The sequence below is a fragment of the Chiloscyllium punctatum genome, chromosome 9 (assembly GCF_047496795.1).
Source record: "Chiloscyllium punctatum isolate Juve2018m chromosome 9, sChiPun1.3, whole genome shotgun sequence".
Taxonomy (NCBI): Eukaryota; Metazoa; Chordata; class Chondrichthyes; order Orectolobiformes; family Hemiscylliidae; genus Chiloscyllium; species Chiloscyllium punctatum.
The window spans coordinates 891,882-917,470 of record NC_092747.1 but is presented as its reverse complement, the minus strand read 5'-3'; the positions used below and the strand labels follow the sequence as shown (position 1 = coordinate 917,470).

Here is a 25,589-nt window from a genome sequence, read left to right as displayed (position 1 = left end):
GAGGGACTGCAACAAATGTTTGCCAGAATTGGTACCTGAGATGTATGAAGAGAGACTAGATCAGTTAGGACTAGATTCACTGGAGTTTAGAAGAATGATGGGGAATCTCATACAAACCTATAACATTCTTACAAGACTAGACAGGGTAGATGGAGGAAGAATGTTCCACGTGGTGGTGAGCCCAGAACCAGGGATCACAGTTTATGAATTGGTGATGATGAGAAGTGTCATCACTGCAGTGAGCCTGTAGAATTCTCTACCACAGAAAGTGGCTGAGGCCAAATATTGAATGTTTTCAAGGAGGAGTTACATGTGGTTCTGAGGGCTGGAAGGATCAATGTGTATGAGGGAGAAAGTGGGATCTGGGCACTGTAAAGTTTTTTTTCTTTTTTGGTTGAACTGTGAGTTAATGTTAGGATGAGTTGAATTTTGAATAGCTATGTGTTTTAACAATCAGGCATGGATTTTGAATAGAGGAGTTTCTCGTCAAAAGGAGAAAAGCAGCTTACATAAGGTGGAAGAAGAGGGAAATCAGGAGGGCAAAACGGGGACATGAGATAGCTTTTGCATATAGAATTAAGGAGAATCCAAAGGGCTTTTACAAATATATTAAGGACAAAAGGGTAACTAGGGAGAGAATAGGGCCCCTCAAAGATCAGCAAGGCTGCCTTTGTGTGGAGCCACAGAAAATGGGGGCGATACTAAATGAATATTTTGCATCAGTATTTACCGTGGAAAAGGATATGGAAGATATAGACTGCAGGGAGATAGATGGTGACATCTTGCAAAATGTCCAGATTATAGAGGAAGAAGTGCTGGATGCTTTGAAATGGTTAAAGGTGAATAAATCCCCAAGACCTGATCAGGTGTACCCGAGAACTCTGTGGGAAGCTAGAGAAGTGATTGCTGAGCCTCTTGCTGAGATATTTGTATCATCGATAGTCACAGGTGAGGTGCCAGAAGACTGGAGGTTGGCAAACGTGGTGCCACTGTTTAAGAAGGGCAGTGACCAGTGGAGTGTCACAAGGATTGGTGCTGGGCCCTCTACTTTTTGTCATTTATATAAATGATTTGGATGCGAGCATAAGAGGTACAGTTAGTAAGTTTGCAGATGACACCAAAATTGGAGGTGTAGTGGACAACGAAGAGGGTTACCTCAGATTTCAACAGGATCTGGACCAGATGGGCCAATGGGCTGAGAAGTGGCAGATGGAGTTTAATTCAGATAAATGCAAGGTGCTGCATTTTGGGAAAGCAAATCTTAGCAGGACTCATACAATTAATGGTAAGATCCTCAGGAGTGTTGCTGAACAAAGAGACCTTGGAGTACAGGTTCAAAGCTCCTTGAAAGTGGAGTCGCAGGTAGATAGGATAATGAAGAAGGCGTTTGGTATGCTTTCCTTTATTGGTCAGAGTACTGAGTACAGGAGTTGGGAGGTCATGTTGCGGCAGTACAGGACATTGGTTAGGCCACTGTGGGAATATTGCATGCAATTCTGGTCTCCTTCCTATTGGAAAGATGTTGTGAAACGTGAAAGGGTTCAGAAAAGATTTAGAAGGATGTTGCCAGGGTTGAAGGATCTGAGCTCCAGGGAGAGGCTGAACAGGCTGGGGCTGTTTTCCCTGGAGCGTGGGAGGCTGAAGGGTGACCTTATAGAAGTTTACAAAATTATGAGGGGCATGGATCGGATAAATAGACAAAGTCTTTTCCCTGGGGTCGGGGAGTCCAGACTAGAGGGCATAGGTTTAGGGTGAGAGGGAAAGATATAAAAGAGACCTAAGGGGCAACTTTTTCATGCAGAGGTTGGTACGTGTATGGAATGAGCTGCCAGAGGGAGTGGTGGAGGCTGGTACAATTGCAACATTTAAGAGGCATTTTGATGGGTATATGAATAGGAAGGGTTTGGAGGGATATGGGCCGGGTGCTGGCAGGTGGGACTAAATTGGGTTGGGATATCTGATTGGCATGGACGGGTTGGACCAAAGGGTCTGTTTCCATGCTGTACGTCTCTATGGCTCTAAGAAGCAAGGATCTAGCACAGCCATAGAGGATTACAGGCTTACTACAAAGGAGCTCAGAAATGAAATGAGGAGAGCCAGGAGGAGCCACGAAAAAGGCTTGGCAAGAAAGATTAGGGAGGACCCTAAAATGTTTTAATTATATGTGAGGAATAAGAGAATGATCAGGGAGAAGGTAGGGCCGGTCAGGGATAGCGTAATGAACTTGTGTGTGGAGTCTGAGCAGATAGGGGAAGCCCTAAATTAGTTTTTTGCTTCGGTTTTCACTAAGGAAAGGGACCTTGTGAATAAGTACTTTGAGAGCTGGGAAACAGACTTGAACAGATCAAGATTGAATAAATTTGATGTGCTGGAAATTTTGGCAAACATTAAGATTGATTAGTCCCCAGGGCCAGACCAGGTTTATTCCAGGTTGCGCCGGGAAGCAAGAAAGGAGGTTGCTAAGCTGCTGGCGAGGATCTTTGCTTCCTCACTCTCCACGGGAGTCGTACTGGAGGATTGGAGGTAGGCGAATGTTGTTCCTCTTTTCAAGAAGAGTAATAGGGAAATCCCTGACAATTACAGACCAGCCAGTCTTGCATCTGTGATCAGCAAGGTTTTGGAAAGAATTCTGAGGGGTAGGATTTATGACTATTTGGAAAAGCACAGTGTGATTAAAGGCAGTCAGTATGGCTTTGTGAGGGGCAGGTCATGCCTTACAAACCTTATTGAGGTCTTTGAGGAGGTGAAAAGACAGGTCAATGATGGTCGAGCAGTGGATGTGGTGTATATGGATTTCAGCAAGGCATTTGATAAGGTTCCCACATGATAGGCTTATTCATAAGGTCAGGAGGTATGGGATACAGGGAGATTTGGCAGTCTGGATTCAGAATTGGTGGGTTGATAGAAGGCAGGGAGTGGTTGTAGATGGAAAGTATTCTGCCTGGAGGTCAGTGTTGAGTGGGGTCCCGCAGGGCTCTGTTCTTGGGCCTCTGCTCTTTGTAGTTTTTATAAGTGACTTGGATGAGGAGGTTCAGGGGTGGGTTAGTAAATTTGCCGATGACACAAAGTTGGAGGTGTCGATAGTATCGAGGGCTATTGCAGGCTATGGTGCGACATAGGTAGGATGCAGAGCTGGGCTGAGAAATGGCAGAAGGAGTTCAACTTGGAAAAATGCGAAGTGATGCATTTTGGAAGGTTGAACTTGAATGCTGAATATAGAATTAAGGACAGGACCCTTGGCAATGTGGAGGAACAGAGGAATCTTAGGGTTCAAGTATATAGATCTCTCAAAGTTGCCACCCTTTGGGCAGCACGGTGGCACAGTGGTTAGCACTGCTGCCTCACAGCGCCAGAGACCCGGGTTCAATTCCCGACTCAGGCGACTGACTGTGTGGAGTTTGCACGTTCTCCCCGTGTCTGCGTGGGTTTCCTCCGGGTGCTCCGGTTTCCTCCCACAGTCCAAAGATGTGCAGGTCAGGTGAATTGGCCAGGCTAAATTGCCCGTAGTGTTAGGTAAAGGGGTAAATGTAGGGGAATGGGTGGGTTGCGCTTCGGCAGGTCGGTGTGGACTTGTTGGGCCGAAGGGCCTGTTTCCACACTGTATGTAATCTAATCTAATCTAATCTAATCCAAGTGGATAGACTTGTTAAGAAAGCATATGGTGTTTTGGCTTTCATTAACAAGGGGATCCAGTGTAAGAGCTGTGAGGTTTTGCTGCAGCTCTACAAGTCCCTGGTGAGACCACGCTTGGAACACTGTGCCCAGTTCTGGTCGCTGTAGTATAGGAAAGATACAGAGGCTTTGGAGAGGATGCAAAGAAGTTTTCCCAGGATGCTGCCTGGACTGGAGGGCTTGCCCTACAAAGAGAGGTTGAATAAGCTCGGACTTTTCTCTCTGGAGAGAAGGAGAAAAAGAGGTGACCTGATCAAGGTATACAAGGTAATGAGAGCCATGAATAGAGTCAATAGCCAGACACTTTTCCCCAGGACAGGATTGACTGGCATGAGGGGGTCATAGTTTTAAGATATTAGGAAGAGATGTCAGATGTCGGGTCATAACGCAGAGAGTTGTGAATGCATGGAATACGTTGCCAGCTGTGGTGGTGGAAGCAGAGTCATTAGGGACATTTGAGCGACTGCTGGACATGCACATGGATAGCAGGGAGTTGAGGGGTATGTAGTTTAGGTTATTTTATTTTAGATGAGTAATCTTTGGCACAACATCGTGGGCCGAAGGGCCTGTTCTGTGCTGTACATTTCTATTTTCTATGTTATTGGTGGCTGTTATCTTTACTGATATAAAGAAAACTGTGATGAATGCTCAGAGAACATTAACTGTAGGAGCAGAATTAGGCTGTTCAGTCCATCAAGTCTGTTCTACCATTTAATCATGTCCAATATATTTCTCAACCCCATTCTCCTGCCTTCTCCCCGTACCTCTTGATCTCCTTACTAATTTAGAATCTATCCATATCTGTCAGAGTCAGAGTCCTACAGCATGATCCAAACTGGTCCATGCTGACCAAAATGTCCTCCCATGCTAACCCCATTTCCCTGCACTTGGCCCATATCCCTCTAAACCCATGTATTTATTCAAATGCCTTTTAAATGTTGTTCGTGTACCCACCTCAACCACTTCCACTCATTCAATATGCGTACCACCATCTGTGTAAAAACAGTTGCCCCTCAGGTTCCTTATTCTTTCCCCTCTAAATTAAGCTGATGCTCTCTAGTCCTCAATTTCCCAAACCTGGAAAAAAGACTGAGTGTATTCATCTTATCCATGCCTCTCGTGATCTTATACACTTATGTAAGTTCACCTCTCTGTCTCCTAAGCACTAAAAAGTCCTAGCATGTCCAACCTCTCCCAAAACTGAGACTGTTGAGACCTGGCAAGATCCTTGTAAATTTCTGCACTCTTTCCAGTTTAATAACATCCTTCCTATAGCAAGGTGACCAAAACTGTACACAATAGTCCAAGTGCAGCTTCACCAGTGTCATGTACAACTGCAACATAACTTCCCAACTTCTACACTCAATGCCCTGACTGATGAAAGCCAGTGTGCCTGTCTACCTGTGACTCCACTTTCAGAGAACAGTGCACCTGAACTTCAAGGTCCCTTTGTTCCACTAAACTCATTAAGGCCCCACCATTCATCATGAAACTCCTACCTCGATTTGACTTTCCAAAATGCAAGATTTAACACTTATCCATATTAAACTCCATTTGCCATTTCTCGCCCACTTCCCCAGTTGATCAAGGTTCTGCTGCAATTTGTGATAACCTCCTTCACTGTCCACGATGCCTCCTATTTTAGTGTTATTTGCAAACTTATTAATCATGCCTTGTACATTCTCATCCAAATCATTGATATACATAACAAATGGTAATGGGCCCAGCACCAACCCCTGAGGCACTCCACTAGTCACAGACCTCTGGTCCAACAAGCATCCTTCCACTATTACCCTCTGTTTCCTACCATCAAGCCACTTGTGTATCCAATTTGCCAGCTCACCCTGGATTCTATGTGATGTAACCTTTCAGAGCAGCCTGGCATGTGGAACCTTATCGAAGGCCTTGCTGAAATCTATATAGACTATGTCTACTGCCCTGCCCTCGTCAACCTTCCTGGTCACTTCATCAATGAACTCGAACAAATTTGTGAGGCATAATTTCCCATGCACAAAGCCATGCTGACTGCTCCTAATTCAACACTCTCTTTCCAATTGCATGTATGTCTTATCTCTCAGAATCTTCTCAAGTAACTTATCTACCACAGATATTAGGCTTACTGGTCTTTAGTTCTCAAGTTTTCTTTGCAGGCCTTCTTGAATAAAGGCACAATATTCGCTACCCTCCAGTCTTGTGGGACCTCACCCATGGCTGACAATAATACAAAAGTATCAGCCATTATCTTCGCACTTTCTCCTCTGGCCTCTTGTAGTGTTCTTAGATGTATCTAACCAGGACCAGGAGATTTATCCACCTTCATACAATCAAATACATCCATCACCACCTCTACTTGATATGGACTGTCTACAAAATATGGCCACTAACTTCCTCAAGTTCCCAAGTCTTCATGTCTTTCTCCACGGTAAAGACAAAGGAAAAATATTCATTGAGAACCTTGCTTATCACCTACAGTTCTACACATATATGTCCACTTGGGTCCTTGAGAGCTCCTATTCTCTCTTTTGTTATTCTTTTTCATTAATATACTTAAAGAACCTCTTCGCATTCATCCTAATCTTCTCAGCCAAGGCTATCTCGTGCCCACTTTTCACCTTATTGATTTCCTTCTTCAGTGAACTCCTGTATCCCCATATACCTCCAGGAATTCCCTTGATCCCAGCTGCCTGTACCTGAGCCGTACCACTTTTTTTCTGATCAAAGCCTCAATATCCCTTGTCATCCAGTGTTTCCTATTCCTGTCAACCTTGCCTTTCACCCTCACATATAGACCTTGAACTCTGGCTATCTCACTTTTAAAGAGTCTTGAAAACACTTAATGACTTGGACTCAACAGCACTCTGCGGCAGTGAGTTCCACAGATTAGCCATCATTGGGCTGAATAAATTCCTCCTTATGTCGGTTCTCCAGGGCCGCCCCTTCACTCTGAGGCTGTGCTTTCAGGTCCTATTGCTAACAATATTCCAAATGCAGTCTGACCAGTATATCTCTGCTCTTGTATTCTATTGTTTTTGAAATAAATGCCAACATTGCATTTGCCTTCCTAACTGCCAAGTGAACCTGCCCATTAACCTTAAGAGAACCCTGAAACAAGATGCCTAATTCCCTTTGTACTTCACATTTTCTAATTCTTTACCTGTTTAAAAAAATAGCCTATGACTCTATTCTTCTTAACAAAGTGTGTAAGCTTACATTTTCTCACATTGTATGTCATCTGCCACTTCTTTAGCCATTCCTGGCACGTTCAAGTCCTTCTGCAGCATACTGCCTCCTCAGCATAATGATTCCTCCACCTGGCATTCAGTTTGATCTTGACTTGGTCATCAAGGGATGACAGAGGCTAATCAGCAGGTGCAGAGTAATTTTTGAAGCTTTGGGACTGTCTGCTGTTTCTTGGTATCTCAAGTTTTGTATCCAGTTAAAGAATCGTTCAATGTTCTGAGAGAAGAATGTAAGAAATAAGTAAATACTTCTCGAAGTCTACTGAAACTATTTATATTCCCTGGTGACTATGAAATTCGATATATAGTTATATGGCTGTGAAGGCCATTGAATATTTTAATTTCAATTGTTGCGTGCTAATTGATAGTCGGGCTGATTCGGATTGGCTTGTCATCCCTGTATCTTAACAACTGAGTTGGATGATCAGCCATGACCGTATATTAATAATACCATATTCTTGACAGTTTCCCATGCAGAACCATTTCAAAAATCTTACTGAGTCCAAGTAGATTCCATCAGCTGCATTGCCCTCATCCACACAAATATTCATCACCTTGAATAACTCAAATCAAACACTTCAGACATGATCTCCCCCTGTCAGTGTGGTTTTGCCTACCCTTACCTCTCCAACTGGAGATGAATTCTCTCCCTCAGAATTTTTCCAATAGTTTCCTTAGTTCTCTGGTTTATCTCCACCCACTTTCTTGAGTAATGGTGTCACCTTAGTGCTGCATCAGCCCTCTGGCACATCTTGTGGCCATAAAGGATTTGATTTTCAATCTCACTAAGTTATGGTCACTATCACAGGTATCATCTTGGAATACATCCCTCCATGACTTCACAGCCCGCCATGCTTGTAGACTGCAAACTCATAACCCTTTGTGATCCTTAAGTTCTGTCCTTTGTGAATCATGAATTTAATTGATTCACCATTAGTGGGCGTCATTTTGGCAGAATTTCTGGAATTCTCTCCGCGAACAACTCCTGTAATACACTTCTTCAGATTTTGTCCAGAGGACAGTGAGACGCTGGTGGGATGGGCAATCACATAGCAGCTGAAATTTATTGCCAAGATTTGTCACGTTATGCTTTGATTTCAAAAAAGGACGTAATGCTAACGGAGATGCAGGTTTACATGAACAGAAGTTACTGAAGGTCACAGGATAGATAGAGAAAATACATATGCGATCTTGAATGCTCTTAGTAGAATGTGAAGCAGGAAAGTGATGTTGAACCTGTGCAAGACACTGGTAAGACCTCAGCTGGAGTATTATATACCATTTTGGTTACCATGCTTTAGGAAAGATGTGAGTACATTGGAGAGAATGCAAAAGTGATTTAAAGGAATGAGAACCTTTAGTTTTGAGGATAAATTGAAGACTATTCTCCTTGGGGAGGAGAAAGTCGAGAGAAATGTTCCAGAGGTGTCTTGAGACGTCTACTCAGAGTAAATAGAAACTTCCTATTGGTGGAGAGTTCAAGAATAAGAGAGCACTTTTAATGTGATTAACAAAAGAAGCAAAAGTGAAATGAGGGTTAACATTTTCAATGGCGAGAGGTTAGGATCTTGAATGTGGCGCCTGTGAAGACAGACTTTGATAATGACATTCAGCATTGCTTCCAGTGGCCAATGCAGCCTTTGGCCACCTGAGGAGCAAACTGATGACAAAGACCTCAAAGCAAGCACCAGTGTTACGTGCCTGAGATATGGATTTGTCTTTAGCAAATAGAATAAAGGAGAGCTCTAAAATATTCTATAGGTATGTGAGGAATAAAAGGATAATTAGGGTAGGAATAGGGCCAGTCAAAGACAGAACTGGGAAATTGAGTGTGGACCCTGTGGTGCTAAATGAACATTTCTTATTGGTGTTCACTCAGGAAATGGAGAATATTGTAGAGGAGAAGAATGAGGTACAAGATATTAAACTAGAAAGGATCGAGGTTAGTTACGCACAGGTGTTATCAATTCTAGAAGGAGTGAAAGTAGACAAGTCCCCTGAGCCAGATGGGATTTATCTGAGAATTCTCTGGAAGTTAGGGAGGGGATAGCAGAGCCGTTGACTTTGATATTTGAGTCGTCATTGTCTACAGGTTTAGTACCAGAGGACTGGAGGATTGCAAATGTTGTGCCCTTATTCAAGAAGGGCGGTAGAGATGACCCAGGTAATTATAGACCAGTGAGCCTTACTTCTGTTGTAGGAAAGGTTTTGGAGAGGATTATAAGAGATAAGATTTATAATCATCTAGCAAGCAGCAATTTGATTTCAGATAGTCAACATGGTTTCGTCAAGGGCAGGTTGTGTCTCACAAACCTCATTGAGTTTTTTGAGGTGACCAAGCATGTAGATGAGGGTAGGGCAGTTGGCGTGGTATACATGGACTTCAGTAAAACCTTTGCTAAGGTTCCACATGGTAGGCTGATGGAGAAAATGCAGAGGCATGGGATTGAGGGTGATTTAGCAGTTTGGATTAGAAACTTGCTTTCTGTAAGAAGACAGCGAGTGGTGGTTGATGGAAAATATTCGGCCTGGAGTCCGGTTACTAGTGGTGTGCCACAAGGATCTGTTTTGGGACCACTGCTGTGGTCATCTTTATAAATGACTTAAACACAGGCATAGATGGATGGATTAGTAAATTTGCAGACGACACTAAAGTCGGTGGAGTCGTGGACAGTTTGGAAGAATGTTACAGGTTGCAGGGGGACTTGGATAAACTGCAGAATTGGGCTGAGAGGTGGCAAATGGAGTTCAATGCAGCTAAATGTGAGGTGATTCACTTTGGGAAAAATAACAGGAAAGCAGAGTACTGGGTCAATGGAAAGATTGTTGGTAGTGTGGATGTGCAGAGGGATCTTGGAGTCGATGTACATAGATCCCTGAAAGTTGCCACCCAGGTGGATAGTGCTGTCAAGAAGGCAGACAGTGTGTTAGGTTTCATTGGTAAGAGGGGTTGAGTTCCGGAGTAGTAATGTCATGCTGCAACTATACAAAACGCTGTTGCGGCCTCACTTGGAATATTGTGTACAGTTCTGGTCGTCCCATTACAGGAAGGATGTGGAAGCATTGGAAAAGGTGCAGAGAAGATTTACCAGGATGTTGCCTGGTCTGGAGAGGAAAGGCTGAGAGATTTGAACATTGGAAAGAAGAAGGCTAAGGGGGGATTTGATAGAGACATACAAGATGATCAGAGGATTAGATAAGGTGGACAGTGAAATACTTTTTCCTAGGATGATGATGTCAGCTTGTATGAGAGGGCATAACTACAAATTGAGGGGTGATAGATTTAAGACAGATGTCAGAGGCAGGTTCTTTACTCAGAGACTGGTAAGGGTGTGGAATGCCCTACCTGCTAATGTAGTTAACTCAGCCACATTAGGGAGATTTGAACAATCCTTAGATAAGCACATGGATGATCTTGGGATAGTGTAGGGGGAAGGAGCTGAGAATAGTTCACAGGTCGGCGCAACATTGAGGGTCGAAGAGCCTGTTCTGCACTGTATTGTTCTATGTTCTATAATTTACAGCAGAAACCTCCAATCCCTTGAGAAATATCACCAGCAATGCCTGTATGAAATCCTGATGCTCTAATGTAGGTATCCTTAGTCCGGCCACTTTCTCCTTTACTGAGGCATTGGTTAAGGTCAGTTTGCAGGCCACATTGTCCAAGCCTGTTGCAAGTCTCAAAACACACTTTTCTGCTCCGAGCCTCATCACAGAAATTTGCAATCTCCCCATTGACTCATGTGAATCTACTGCCCTGCAAAAGGCTCAACCATCTCTGTCAGGCCATGGAGGGTAGCAGCATGTTTTTACAACATATTTCAGTGACTTGGCTGCAGGATGGGAGTGTACTCTTTCCAAATTTGCGGATAACACAAAACTAAGTGAAAAGACAAGTGATGAGGATGAGAATGGGCACACTGTGGCTCAGTGGTTAGCACTGCTGCCTCACAGTGCCAGGGACCTGGCTTCATTTCCAACCTCCGGCTGTGTGGTGCTTGTACATTCTCCCTGTGTGTGCGTGGGTTTTCTCCGGGTGCTCCAATTTCCTCCTACAATCCCAAAATGTGCATTGTGGATTTGCCATTCTAAATTGCCCATAGTGTTCAGGGGTGTGTAGGTTCGGTGCATTAGTCAGGGGTAAATATAGCTTAATAGTGTAGGGAAGTGAGTCTGGGTGGGCTACTCGTCAGAGGGTTGATGTGGACTGGATGGGCTGAAGGGCCTGTTTCTGTACTGTAGGGATTCTATGACACAGCCTACAAAGTGATATAGGTAGGTTGGGGAATGGGCAACATCTTGGAATATAACATGAGAAAATATGAGGTTATGCACTTTGGCAGAGGAATAGAGGAGCTGAATATTATTTACATGGGGACAGACTGCAGAAAGCTACAGTGCAGAATGAAAAGTTTTATCCCCTGAGAATCTAGAATCAGAGAGTCTAATAAAAGGGGTTGTCTATTTAAAACAGAGATGAGGAGGAGTTTCTTCTCAGAGGGGAGTGGATTTGTAGCACGGTTGAGGCTGGGTTGTCAAGTATATTTGAATCTGAGAGAGACAGATTTTTTAATCATTAATGGAATCAAGATGGAAAAAATGCAGGAAGGTGGAGTTGAGGATTATCATATTCAGCCAGGATCTCATTGAATGGCAGAGCAAACACGATTGTCTTATACGTTATGCTCCTATTGTTATATAGTTTAAGTACAAACAGCAGAAGGAGCCTATGGAAATACGAGGGACACAGCCATCCCCCTCCTCCTCCATCGGCCTCACTTGTACCTGTGTTTGTGGATCTAGCATCATGATTGGATGTAGAAGTTGCACATGTGCATACTGTATACTGACTTCATTGTGAGGGATTGGGGGGCGAGGTGGGGGGAGGGTTTGGTGTGAGGCAATGTCCTGCACTCTGCCAGAAAGTGGCCCAGAGTGGGGTTTTGCTGGGGTGTAAGTGGGGTGCCATTGGGAGGAAAATGTTGAGACTAAGTTCTTCTTCTTTGCCAAAACCCCAAATCCACAAACGCCACCAATCCAGTTGTGTTTCTTTTGTTAGTAAAGTCTTCCTGAGGTTGTCAGGCTTGCCTGGCTCTCCCTGTGACCCCACCCTCCTTGTCCTTGTGGTGTTCCTGACCTGGGCCTTGCCGGTATGGTACCTGGTTCCCTGGGTCAGGGTGTTGCGTGGTTCTGCTCATTGGTTATTCATTGGTGGCTGGCAGCCTGTGTGAGTTCAGCAATACTGCTGACTATAGTCCCTCCTCTGAAACATATTACACTAAGGTTTGCTTCCAAAGTTCAGTGGATATTGTCCGTTCCCAGAAGTCCCTTTCAAACCACAAACACTTCTGTGATTGTTAATGTATAACCGATTCCTCTTGGATTACATTGTGCAGGGGTGGTCTCTGTGACCACACTGTGGGGGTTGCTTTTACTTTGTAGCACAGGGTAAGGATGTCTCTGGGATCTTGCTGTGTGTGGGGGGTGGACTGTCTGGGATCTTGCTGTGTGGGGGGCGGAGTTTCTGGGATCATGCGGTGTTGGGGGCAGGGCCTCTGCGATGTGGGGAGGGGAGGAGGGTCTCTGGAATCTTACTGTGCCGAGGAATATCCCTGGGATCTTGCTGTGATCTTTCTGTGCCATGGGGAGGGGTCTCAATAACCTCCCTGTGCAGGGATGAGGTGTTCTCTACGATCTCCCTGGAAGGATCGATACTACGCTCCATGTAGTGATTAACATTCCTTTGTCACAGGAGAATGTGGGCCCGGTTTGGCTGCTTTACTGATGTCAGTGGAGAAATGTTCTCAGTTATTGAACAAGCTGTCAGTAACTCCTCCTCCTCCTGTAAAGCTGAGAGTCCTGCCTGGTGACGTGGCTTTGTGCGTTGTGTGTTGGTGTGAGGCCAGAGATTGTGTGTGTGTGTGAAACAGAGAGAGAGTGTTGTTAGGAAGAGAAAGGCCTTGAATTGATGAGAGTACGATGTAGTGAGCAGTACGGCTGCTATCAGAGCCCAGGCTTCTGCCAGAAGGAGGTGAGTCTGCAAATGCATGCAGGAAACTGGGGTGGAGGGGGGGTGGCGGGGAAGAGAGCAGGAGCTTGTTTCTTTTCTATCTGATGCCCCTGCAATAGAATTTTGACTTGGCCTAAAACCTATATGAGCTGTCAGAGCCCAACTACACCAGGCCACCTCATTCCCACACTCTGGCACCTGCTTACTCCCCTGCCTGCTCCCTCCCTCACTCTCACCAACCTGGCACGTGCCCAACCACCACGGTCATCACTCACTTGTGCCCCTCACTGGCTGTGCCAACAGTGGGTTATTTGCCCACCCACTTGCACTCTCCGCCTCCTCCTGATGTGTATTCCTATTCACTCCAACCCCTTGACCCAGTCTGGCCTCACACACTCACTTACACATCTCCCAGTGAAGCGACTGGTTGCAACTTCCCACATGCAAACCGAAGCAGCAGAAAGTTGCATTTGTGTAGTTCCTTTTGTGACGTGAGGAACTTGACTGGGAAGCGAAGACCACAGCCATGAGGGATGCACAGCAAGACTCCATAGCCAAGATGTAAAGGTCTAACAATTTGTTTTTCTGATGTTGTCAGAGGCGAGCATCAATGTCCCTGCAGCTCTTCTAACATGTCCGACAGCGCGGCGCTCCCCCAGCGCTGACCCTCCGACAGCGCGGCGCTCCCCCAGCGCTGACCCTCCAACAGCGCGGCGCTCCCCCAGCGCTGACCTTCCGACAGCGCGGCGCTCCCCCAGCGCTGACCCTCCGACAGCGCGGCCCTCCCCCAGCGCTGACCCTCCGACAGCGCGGCCCTCCCCCAGCGCTGACCCTCCGACAGCGCGGCCCTCCCCCAGCGCTGACCCTCCGACAGCGCGGCCCTCCCACAGCTGCCTGGGTTCTTTTTCAAAAACGCTGCCCTTCAACTCAGTACTATTGAAGTTTCACGTGATTCACCTGCCCTCAATCTGTGTGTGTGTGAGCTGCACGATTGTTTTGGGCCCACACTGCATGCGGCCTCCATTAGATGGATATTGAGCAGGCCTGTTGGAATAGTGGCTGTGACGGATTTACTGATCAAGGAGATTAAATGCTGTGTGTGAGCAGGCGGCTGATTATGTTGCAGGGATGTGTTTCGACCTGTGTCATCAGATCAGGCAACAGTTGCAGTAACCGACGAGTTCCTTGTGCTTTTGTCAACATTGGCTAATGATTGTCAAATTTCACAGGCGACAGTAAGCTTTCTGTTGCACAATTCCTGTTTAGGCACAGGGCCCACGGTTCAAGCAGTTCCTGCTGCTGCTGGGACTGGACAGCAATGAGGATATTGTAAAGAGAGCTTTACTTTGTCTCGAACCCCATATTGTCACTGTCCTGGGAGTGTTTCAGGGGGGCAATGTGGAGGAAGCTTTATTCTGGATCTAACCCCGTGCTGTACCTGTCCTGGGAGTGTTTGATAGAAGACAGTGTAGAGGGAGCTTTACTCTGTATCTAACCCTGTGCTATCTATTTCAGATTGGAGTATGATGCTTATCGCACGGACCTTGAGGAGTTGAACCTGGGACCCCGTGATTCACTGACCCTGTCGAAGATCGACCTGGCGCAGCAGCTGTTTCTGGTGCATAAGGAGAAGTATCCTGTAACTCCCTGTAAATACTGGCACACTTCCTCCCCTTCCTCGGACCCCTGGAAATACTGACACCCTTCTAAAAATACAGAGACCCCCCCCCCCCACCCCACTCCACCTCGGAATGCCCTAAACCTCTGGGGAACCTTGCTTTCTGTCAGCACTAACTGATCCTTGAATTTTCCCTTTGGCACTCTCGCTGACATGAGCAAGCTCTGGGAGGGGTTCATACTCTAATCAAGTGCAGCCTGCCTGAGTGAGTCAGCGGGGTGAGGTGGCACTGCCTCAGAGGTGGGGAGGCATGTTGGATGGTATAATTGGTTCTCTGTAGAGCTGTACTCAACAGTGAACAAGAACTGAATCCTCCTTCGTTCACACTGTTAATTGCCATGTCTCTGTCTCGACAATCATGTTCTTTCCCATAGTCTGCAAATTTATAATGCCAACTTGTCTCCCCCTCTGAACTCCAACACAGCTAATCTGTTCACACAATGCCTCAATGTAACTGAGTGTCTTGCTGCACCTTCCTTAGAAGAAAGGTAAGAGTCAGCTACATTGCCTTGAGTCAGGAGTCGTGAATTGTTCAGTCCAGGTAATGAACAGCAGGTTTCCTTCCTTAAAGGGCATACTGAACCAGGTAGGGTTTTATGACATGCGATGACAGTGTAAACATTTCCTTATCCTGTATCTGTGTCTCCTGGTTAAAGGATCCCCCCATCTGTGGAAACATTTTCTCAACACCTACCTGTCAAGTCCCCTTAGAATATGCTGTTTCAACAAGATCACCCTTCACTCTTCTGAATTCTAATATTCTAATCTGTTTTTTTTAAAGAATTGTGGATGCTGGAGGTCCAAAACAAAAACAGAAATTGTTGGAAAATCTCATTAGATCTGGCAGCATCTGTGGAGAGAGAAGCAGAGTTAATGTTATGGTACCAGTGACCCTTCCTCAGAACTGATTGCTACCCTCAGTTCTGAAGAAGAGTCACTGGACCTGAAATGTTAACTCTGATTTCTGTCCACAGATGGTAACCGTTTAGCTGTTCTTGATAAGTCAATCCTTTCCCAGGAATCAGTCAAATGAATCTCTTTTGAACTGCTTCCAATACCAGGACTTCCTTTGTTAGATACGGGGACTAGAACTGTATACAGTACTCCAGGTGTGGACTCACCAACGTCCTGTACAGTTGTAACATATGAACAAGGAATAAAAGTAGACCACTTGCCCCATCAAGCCTGCTCTAACTATCGATAAGATCAGGGCTGATCTGTAACTGAAGACTGACTCAAAATATTGGTTTAAATTATCTGCCATTTCACTGTTCCTCATCAGTAAACCCACAGTTGTATCCTCCAAATGTCCCACACTGATTTTAGTTACACTGTTTATATTCCTGTAGAAGCTCTTGCTGATGGGACCAGTTCAGTTTAGGAACCTGATTAGCATGGGTGAGTTGGGCCAAAGGATCTGTATGACTCTGTAGCTGTATGATTATATATTTATTGCCAATTTGCTTTCAAAATTAATTTTCTCCCTTTTTATTAGCTTCTTAGTTGGTTCCTAAAACAAACCCACTTCTCCGTTTAACATTTATTTTTGAATGGATACTCTCCTTGACTGCTTTTGCTAGCCATGGGTGGTTCATCCATCTCATCAAGTCCTTTTGATCAAAATAATGTTTTGCTGTAGGTTATGAACTATCTGCTTAAATGTCTGCTTCTGCTCCTTCACCGACCTTCCCTTTTGTCTATTTTCCCAGGCTGTCTTAGCCAGCACTTTCTTCATACCTCTGTAATTGTTCTTGTTTAAGTTGAAGATCCTGGTCTGTGATCCAAGTTGGTCTCCCTCAAGTGCCACAAGGATCAGTGCTGGGTCCACTACTTTTTGTCATTTATATTAATGATCTGGATGTGAGCTTAAGAGTTTGTATGTTTGCAGATGACACCAAAATTGGAGGTGTAGTGGATAGAAGAAGGTTATCTCAGATTACAACAGGATCTTGATTAGATGGGCCAATGGGCTGAGGAGTGGCAGATGGAGTTTAATTCAGGTAAATGCGAGGTGCTGCATTTTGGGAAAGCAAATCTTAGCAGGACTTATACACTTAATGGTAAGGTCCGAGGGAGTGTTGCTGAACAAAGAGACCTTGGAGTGCAGGATCATAGCTCCTTGAAAGTGGAGTCGCAGGTAGATAGGATAGTGAAGGAGGTGTTTGGTATGCTTTCCTTTATTGGTCAGAGTATTGAGTACAGGAGTTGGGAGGTCATGTTGTGGCTGTACAGGACATTGGTTAGACCATTTTTGGAATATTGCGTGCAATTCTTGTCTCCTTCCTATCAGAAGGATATTGTGAAACTTGAAAGGGTTCAGAAAATATTTAGAAGGATGTTGCCAGGGTTGGAGGATTTGAGCTACTGGGAGAGGCTGAACAGGCTGGGGCTGTTTTTCCTGGAGCATCGGAGGCTGAGGGGGGACCTTATCAAGGTTTATATAAAACCATGAAGGGTATGGATAGGGTAAATAGACAAGGTCTTTTCCCTGGGGTTGGGAAGTCCAGAACTTGAGGGCATAGATTTAGGGTGAGAGGGGCAAGATATGAAAGAGAGCTAAGGGGCAACTTTCTCATGCAAAGGGTGGTGCATATGTGGAATGGGCTAGCAGAGGACATAGTGGAGGCTGGTACAATTGCAACATTTAAAAGGCATCTGTTTGGGTATATGAATAGGAAGGGTTTGGAGGGATATGGGGCAATTGCTGGCAAATGGGACTAGATGAACTTAGGATATCTGGTCGGCATTGAAGAGTTGGACTGACGGGTCTGTTTCCATGCTGTACATCTCTATATCTCTAACTGAATTTGAAATTCTACAATGTTGTGATCGCTACCCTCTAGAGGATCCTTAACCAGAAAATCTCTTTTATTAATCCTGCCTCATTACACATTACCAAATCAAAATAGTCCCTTCTGAGTGAATGCTACAATGTAAAGCTCGAAGAAACAATCCCTGATGAACTCTACAAATTCATCTTCCCTCTTACCCTTGGAAGAAAGTGCTTCATTCCTGATGAAGGGCTTATGCTTGAAACGGCGATTCTCCTGCTCCTCGGATGCTACCTGACCTGCTGTGCTTTTCCAGAACCACAGTCTCTTCTCTCTTCCCTGTTACCATTGCCCATCAGATTTGGCCAGTCAGTGTACAGATTAAAATCACCCATGACAATTGGAGTGAAAAAAAACATAGAAAACAGGAGAAACCTAAAAACAGAACAGAATAAGCCACTTAGCCCTGTGGATAAGAAGAGCTACAGCATCTTTTTTATATGCCTTCATTATTTCCTGATTTATACTTTGTGAGGTTCCTCCTCAGGTCCTATAGATGACCTCCACCAGTGACTGCTTTCCCATGCTATTCATGATTTCCACTCAAACTGGTTCCACGTCACAATCTGTTTTCATTTACATCACAGTTCACCCCTGCACTGATACCATCCTTATTAACAACACCATCTCACCTCCTTTTCCTTTTTGCCTATTCTTTCAGAACGTTGAATACCCTTGAGTATTGTGTTCACAGTTTTGGTCACCCCATAACCATGTCTTTATGATAGCTATCAAGTCACATTCAATTATTAACTATTTGTGCTATCAATTGATTCCTCTTGTTAAAAAGCTGTGTGTATTCAGATAAAGAGCCTAAACTTTGATTTTTTTTGACAATTATTACTCAGGTTCTGTTTTCTGATACTCCTTCCTATCACATTTAAATCATATTTCACCTCTTCACTACCCTGCAGTTCTGCTCTCTTGTTTCATTCACTGAAGGATTCACAGCCATTTTCAGCCAGAGTTGCTGAGTGGATGAGCCATCTCAGCCTCCACTAGAGCTCCCCAGCATCGTAGATGCCAGTCTTTAGCCAATTCAATTCACTCCCCATAATATCAAGAAATGGTCAAAGACACTGGATACTACAAAGGTTATGGGCCCTGACCGCATCCCAACAATACTACTGAAGAATTGCGCTGCAGAACGTGCTACTTTCCTAGACAAACTGTTCCAGTACAATTACAACACTGGCATTTACTAGTCCTGTAGACAAAAAAAAAGGACAAATCCAACCTGGCTAATTACTGCCCTATCAGTCTATTCTCAGCCATCTGCGAGTGGCATCTGCTTAGCAATAACCTGCTCAGTGACACCCAGTTTGGGTTCCACCAGGGCCACTCAGCTTGTGAACTCAATGACAGCCTTGGTTCAAACATGGACAAAAGAGCTGAATTCCAGAGGGGAGGAGACAGTGTTAATCCTTCACATCGAGGCTGCGTTTGACTGACTCTGGCTCCAGGAGCCATAGCAAAACTGGAATCAATGGGAAGCAGGGGCAAACTCAGCTGGTTGGAGTCATACGGCACATAAGAAGATGGTTGTCATTATTGGAGATCAGTCACCTCAGCTCCAGGACATCACTGCAGGAGTTCCTCAGGGTAGTGTCCTCGGCCCAACCATCTTCAGCTGCTTCATCAATGACCTTCCCTCCATCATAAGGAGGTGGGGATTTTCGTTGACAATTGCACAATGTTCAGCACCATTCATGACTCCTCAGGTACTGAAGCAGTCCGTGTTCAAATGAAACATGACCTGGAAAAAATCCAGGTTTGGGCTGACAAGTGGCCAGTAACATTTGTGTTAGATAAATGCCAGGCTATGACCACCTCCAGTAAGAGACAATCTAGCCACCACTCTTGACGTTCACTGTTACTATCACTGAATCCCTTACTATCAACATCCTGGAGGTTACCAGTCACCAGAAACTCACTGTACTGGCCATATACATACAGTGGCTACAAGAAGAGGTCACAGTCTCTCAATTCTGCAGTGAGTTACCTGACTGGCTTCCAAAGTCTGTCCACTATCTACAAAGCACAAGAAAGAAGTGTAATGGAATACTCCCCACTTGCCTGGATGAGTTTGCAGCTCCAAAATTACTTGAGAAGCTCAATGCCATCCAGGACAAAGCAGCCCATTTGATTGGCACCACATCCACAAATATCCATACCCTTCAGTGTGTACTACCTACAAGATGCACTGCAGAAATTCAGAAGATCCTCAGACAGCACCTTCCAAATTCATGACCACATCCATCTTGAAAGACAAGGGCAGCAGATACATAGGAACACCACCCCCTGCAAGTTCCACTGCAAGTTCCCTTCCAAGCCACACAACATCCTGACTTGGAAAATATCACCATTCCTTCAGTGTCACTGGGTCACAATCTTGGACTTGCCTTTCTAAGGGCATGTGGGTCAACCCACAGCACATGGACTGCAGTGGTTCAAGAAGGCAGCTCAGCCCCACCTTCTCAAGGGGCAACTGGGAATGGGAAATTAATGCTGGACTAATTAGTTTTAATCCAATGTGCAATCCTTATAATACGATTTGCTAGGACACTGGTCCCAGCTTAATTCAGATGAATCCTGTCTGAACAGCTCTCTTGCCCTAAGTACTGGTGAGCTCTGAATTAGAATCATTTGTTCCGTACCAATCTTTGAGCCACTTGTTTACCTTTTCAATCCTATGTGCCCAATGTCACTTTGCATGTGGCTCAAGTAGTAATGCAGAGATTATTATCTTTGCATTCTGATTTTAATTTAGTCCCAAGTTGTTCATAGTACATCAGAAGAAGTTCTTTCCCAATCCTAGCTGTGGCGTTAGTACCTATAGACCATGTAGGCAACACAGTACAGCCATGATCTGATTGAATGGGAGAGCAGGTTCAATGGCTGAATGGTTCTACTCCTGTTCCAAAGTTCTACATTTCTGTTCTGTCATGAGATTGATGCAGATTTCCAGCAGGGCAGTTTGAAAATTTGAATATAGTTGCAGAGGAATCTGGAAATAAAGCTTTCAGGTCAGCAATGATGATGATGATGATGCTGTCTGATTATTACAGTTGTCTTTGAGGGCAGGAAACCTGCTTTTCTTACCAAGACTGGCTCTCTGTGTGACTCCTCCACATTCAGGCAGTGCATTTTACACCCTAGTCCATTGCAGTATAGAAAAGATGTTCCACATCACTTCATTGGGAAGGCAGCGGCATAGTGGGAATGTTATTGGTCTAAATTATCCAGAATCCCAGATGATTGTTCTGGGGACATGGGTTCAAATTGGCAGCTGGTGAAATTTGGATTCTATAAATGACCTATGAAATGCATAGCATTGGTTAATGGCAACCATGTAAACCCTTGTTGATTGTTGTAAAAAGCACCATCTGGTTCAGTAATGTTTTAGGGGAGAAAACTGCTGTCCTTACCTGGTCTGGCCACATGTGACTCCAGACCCACAGCAATGTGGCTCTTAACTGTCCTGTGGGCAATTATGGAAATGTCAGACCAGCCAACAATGCCTGCATCCCATGAATAAATACAACCTAGATGGTTTTAATATTTACTTTAAAACAGTGCTGTTTTTGTCATGGATCCTTTCACGAGCCAGAATACTGTAGTTTCTCCCTGGGTCTGGAAACATCTGTGGGGAAAAAGTTAAGTCAATGTTTTGAGTCCAATACATTAGAGACTCTTAGATAGGCACATGGAAGACAGTACAATGAAGGGCATGTAGGTTAGTCTGATCTTAGAGTAGGATAACAGGTTGGCACAACATCAAGAGACAAAAAACTGCAGATACTGGAATCCAAAATAGACAGGCAGGAGGATGCAAGAACACAGCAAGCCAGCCAGCGTCAGGAGGTGGAGAAATCGACATTTCAGGTGTAACCCTTCAAGACTGGGGGGGGCTGCAGATAAAGGGATTGGTGGAGGCAGGGTTGCACACCATCTAGGGCCGAAGGGCCTGTACTGTTCTTTGCTTAGTGACTGTTCATCAGAACAGTTTCTCCCTATTCAGACCTCTTATGATTTTGAAACCTCTATCACATCTTCTCTAAGGTTTTTTCAATGTCTTCATATAACTGAAGCTTCTCATTCCTGGGACCATTCTTGCAAGCCTCTTCTGCACTCTCTCTAACACGTTCATGTCTCTCCTATAATGTAGTGCCCAGAACTGAAGAACTGGTCGTAATACTCCAGCTGAGAACTAACTGGTGTTTTATATCGCATCACCTCCTTGCTCTTGTACCATATGCCCCTATTTATGAAGCCTAGGAGACTATCCTTTATGAACTGCTCTCTCTGTCAGTCCTGCTGCTTTATCACTTATACAAATGTACATCCAGGTCTTTCTGCTCCTTCACACCCTTTAGAATCGTACTCTTTATTTAATACTGTCTCTCCACGCTCTTCCTACTAAAGTACGTTATCTCCCATTTCTCTACGTTGAACCTCATCTGCTATCTATCTGCCCACTCCACCAACTTATGGAGTTTGACACTTTCCTCACAGTTTACAGTTCTTCCAAGTTTCATGTCTGCAAACTTTGAAATCACCTCTTGCATACCAAGGGATCTTAATACACTTCAGAAAAAGCCAGAGTCCCAATACTGACCTCTGGGAAACTTCACTACAAACTCTCTTGCAGCCTGACGGATATTCATTACCGTTATTCCCTGTTTCCTGTCACTCAACCAATTATTTACCCATGTGGTGTCAGCAAATCTGGATACTAATTAATGCACATTCTGATGCCACAAATGATAATAGACTGCAGGTCTGATGGGGAGGGAAGTTGGCCAGGACCTGGGGAATGCTCCCTGTATCGATTGATCTTTAACATTTTGTATTTGGAACCTGGTAAGATTTTTTTTATGTTATCCAACAGATCTGAACAATGACAGACGGGATCATGGGAAAGGCCGCCACAATGGAAATTGCCATAAACAGCAATGGTGACACAGCTGGTTTACCAGAGGATGATGGTTTAGAGCAGGTATTGTCACCTCCCAGCATGCTCAATAGGGACCTGTTAGATCAACCATTTCAGAGTCAGCCACAAGGTGGATCAAAAACTATTTCTCTCAGTTATTCAAAGTATTTTCCACAAAACCATTCCCAACACCCAGGCTTAACTCTCCCTCTCTGCTGGGGGTATTACCCTCCCATAGATGTGTAGAGGAAATGTCTCGCAATCTCTTGCAGTGAGTTTAATATAAAACAAGCTGTTAATACTGCTAAAGGAACGCCACAAGTTGAAACTTTTCATCTTGTACTCATCAGAACTAGGATACAAACAAACTTGAAAAAGGAGACACCCCCCCCCTACGACCCACCCTCCCATTCTGGCACTTTCCCCTGCCACCGCAGGAACTGTAAAACCTGTGCCCACACCTCCTCCCTCACCTCTATCCAAGGCCCTAAAGGAGCCTTCCACATCCATCAAAGTTTCATCTGCACATCCACTAATATCATTTATTGTATCCATTGCTCCCGATGTGGTCTCCTCTACATTGGGGAGACTGGGCGCCTCCTAGCAGAGCGCTTTAGGGAACATCTCCGAGACACCCACACCAATCAACCAAACCACCCCGTGGCCCAACATTTCAACTCCCCCTCCCACTCTGCCGAGGACATGGAGGTCCTGGGCCTCCTTCACCGCCGCTCCCTCACCACCAGACGCCTGGAGGAAGAACGCCTCATCTTCCGCCTCGGAACACTTCAATCCCAGGGCATCAATGTGGACTTCAACAGGTTCCTCATTTCCCCTTCCCCCACCTCATCCTAGTTTCAAACTTCCAGCTCAGCACTATCTCCTTGACTTGTCCGGACTTGTCCGACCTGCCTATCTTCTTTTCCACCTATCCACTCCACCCTCTCCTCCTTGACCTATCACCTTCATCTCCTACCCCACTCACCCATTGTACTCTATGCTACTGTCTCCCCACCCCCACCCTCCTCTAGCTTATCTCTCCACGCTTCAGGCTCACTGCCTTTATTCCTGATGAAGGGCTTTTGCCCGAAACGTCGATTTCACTGCTCGTTGGATGCTGCCTGAACTGCTGTGCTCTTCCAGCACCACTAATCCAGTACTGAGTGGTACCCTGTTTATCTCAGGTTATCCTGGTGGAGACAGTGTCTCAGTATTTAAACAATCAATAAAGCTAGATATCCCTCACTGTTACTGTTCAGTACATCCACAGGTGGTTTTCTCCAGTTACAGGATGCTGCCGTCAAGCTATAAAGATGTTTTGCCTGTGATCTGAGTTTCGGTGCTACTGTGATGCCAGGTGTATAGGCTGTGCATCCCAATGATAACCATACTAAATAACATCCTGCTGCCCACTCACAATGGGTAACATACTGATGGTGTTCAACCAGCCTGTACATACCAGCGTCTGGAAAGTAAATCCACCATTAGATGGGGTTCTGTGATTGGACATCATTTATTCAATAATCCAGAATAAGAATTAAACTGGAAACTAATCTGAATTAATTGGCAGGCATGCACCTTATGGATTCGTTTATGCTACAAGTTACATCTTTGAATTCTCAGCAAGATGTTTATTGTGGACAAAAGGAATTTGCGCATACTGTGCAGCTTCTTTTAAAAAAAAAGGTCATGAAGATAGCTAATTGGTGCTGCATCCCCGTAACAACACTGACCAATCAGAATTGACCCACCTGAATAAAGATTGACAGTTAAACTGTTTTTTGAGATATCTCCAGGCCAATGATAGTCCAGCCAATCAGCACTCTTCAGCTGTATATTTTTTCCCCAAGTCTGTTGTTTGTGTCTTTGTTTGGATGAGTGCAAGACAAAAGCTTCATCTCATCTCCTTTTAGCAATATTTAAATTTTGTTCTTTCAAGCTGTTAATACTCAGTCTCCGATTGTAGGCTGAGTATGTATCTGAGTTTGACTTCAAACAGATAGTGAGCTTTGTTCTGAAAGGAGAGAAACTTGCCTGTGCGTTGACCATACATTACTGTCAGTGCAACCCTCCCTCACGAGTTAATAAACTATCTCCTTGGTTTCCCCCCCCGCCCCCAGCCGTGAGTATGGAGTCAGCACTAGGGACAGATGGCAGTGTGTACCACGCGGCTGAGCTCTGATTATGCAATGTGACCATTTCTGCTGGTTTTGACTGTGACCGTGACTGTGTTATGCTACAGTGTAAAATCTTCCTTTCTGTGTCCAGGACCTTCAGCAGGTGATGGTGTCAGGCCCAAATCTGAATGAGACCAGTATTGTCTCCGGGGGTTATGGGGGAACGGCAGAAGCGATAATTGCAACAGGTACAATCAAAGGTAAGTGAGGGGAAAGACCGGTGACATGGGGATGGGGTGAGGGCAATGATGGTGGAGGATGGGAGAGCGAGAAAGGTATTGAGGGAAAATGTGGGTGATGGGAGGGTGAGGTGGTGAACTGGAAGGGTGGTTGTGAGGGAGGTTGTTTCAAATCTATGAAAGGGCAAATTGGAAGAGGGTGTTTTCCTGAAAATATTGTGGGGGTGGTGGGTATGGGTGAAGTGGAGTTGGCTGGCACGGATTGGCTTCTTCCAGCAGTTAAATACAGACTGTCTCAGTGCGTGTTGTGTCTGGGGTACCCTGTAATATCATGGGTTAACCTGGCACACTGACTGTGTCAGTGTAATGCAGCATCTCAGTAAGCATAGTGTCCAAAGAATAACATGTAACTGTTTCTAATTTCTATTCTTTTTGTAAATTGCAGGCAAGCTAGAGGAAGTGCAGCTTCCCTGGAAGGAAAGGGCCATAGGCAGCAGTCAGGAAGGAAAATCTATTTTCAATCTGGTCCCGAAAGTCAGGATTTATAAACCGCGTAGGCAGTTCTTTATTCCACAAGTATTCAAAGTTACAGTTTGAGAGAGCTGTGTTTCTAAACTCTGTTTGGTTTCCATGTTTGAAAGAACCCTCTGAACAGGCATGTGTGAGTCAAGTGTTTGATGTCAGGTCACTGGCCCAGGCTGTGAAGAAGGACTGAAGGCTCACAGCATAGTGGGGAGGAAATGAGTAAAACTTCACAGGAGCTGCTGCAGACTTAGCCTGCCCTGGTTGAAGTTTGCAATGTTATTACTCTGTCTTGGTCACGCTCACTCCTGGCAGAGGAGCCAAGACAATGAATGAGCAGCTGTG

At 44.9% G+C, this 25,589-nt stretch overlaps 1 protein-coding gene across 8 annotated transcripts in view; it reads left to right on the top strand.

Moving 5' to 3' along the window:
- LOC140481058 (arfaptin-2-like) overlaps positions 1 to 25,589 on the top strand; it is a 43,986-nt gene that overhangs the window by 5,185 nt on the left and 13,212 nt on the right. The window contains exons 1-4 of one of the 8 annotated variants that reach the window (XM_072576660.1): positions 12,538 to 12,942; positions 14,437 to 14,539; positions 22,322 to 22,429; positions 24,635 to 24,743. In XM_072576660.1, coding sequence (XP_072432761.1) covers positions 22,331 to 22,429; positions 24,635 to 24,743 — 208 coding nt within the window. In that variant the 5' untranslated portion in view covers positions 12,538 to 12,942; positions 14,437 to 14,539; positions 22,322 to 22,330. Of the gene's footprint in view, positions 1 to 12,537; positions 12,943 to 14,436; positions 14,571 to 22,321; positions 22,430 to 24,634; positions 24,744 to 25,589 lie in introns of those variants that run through there. The other 7 variants (XM_072576657.1, XM_072576656.1, XM_072576654.1 and 4 more) reach the window with 7 other exon arrangements.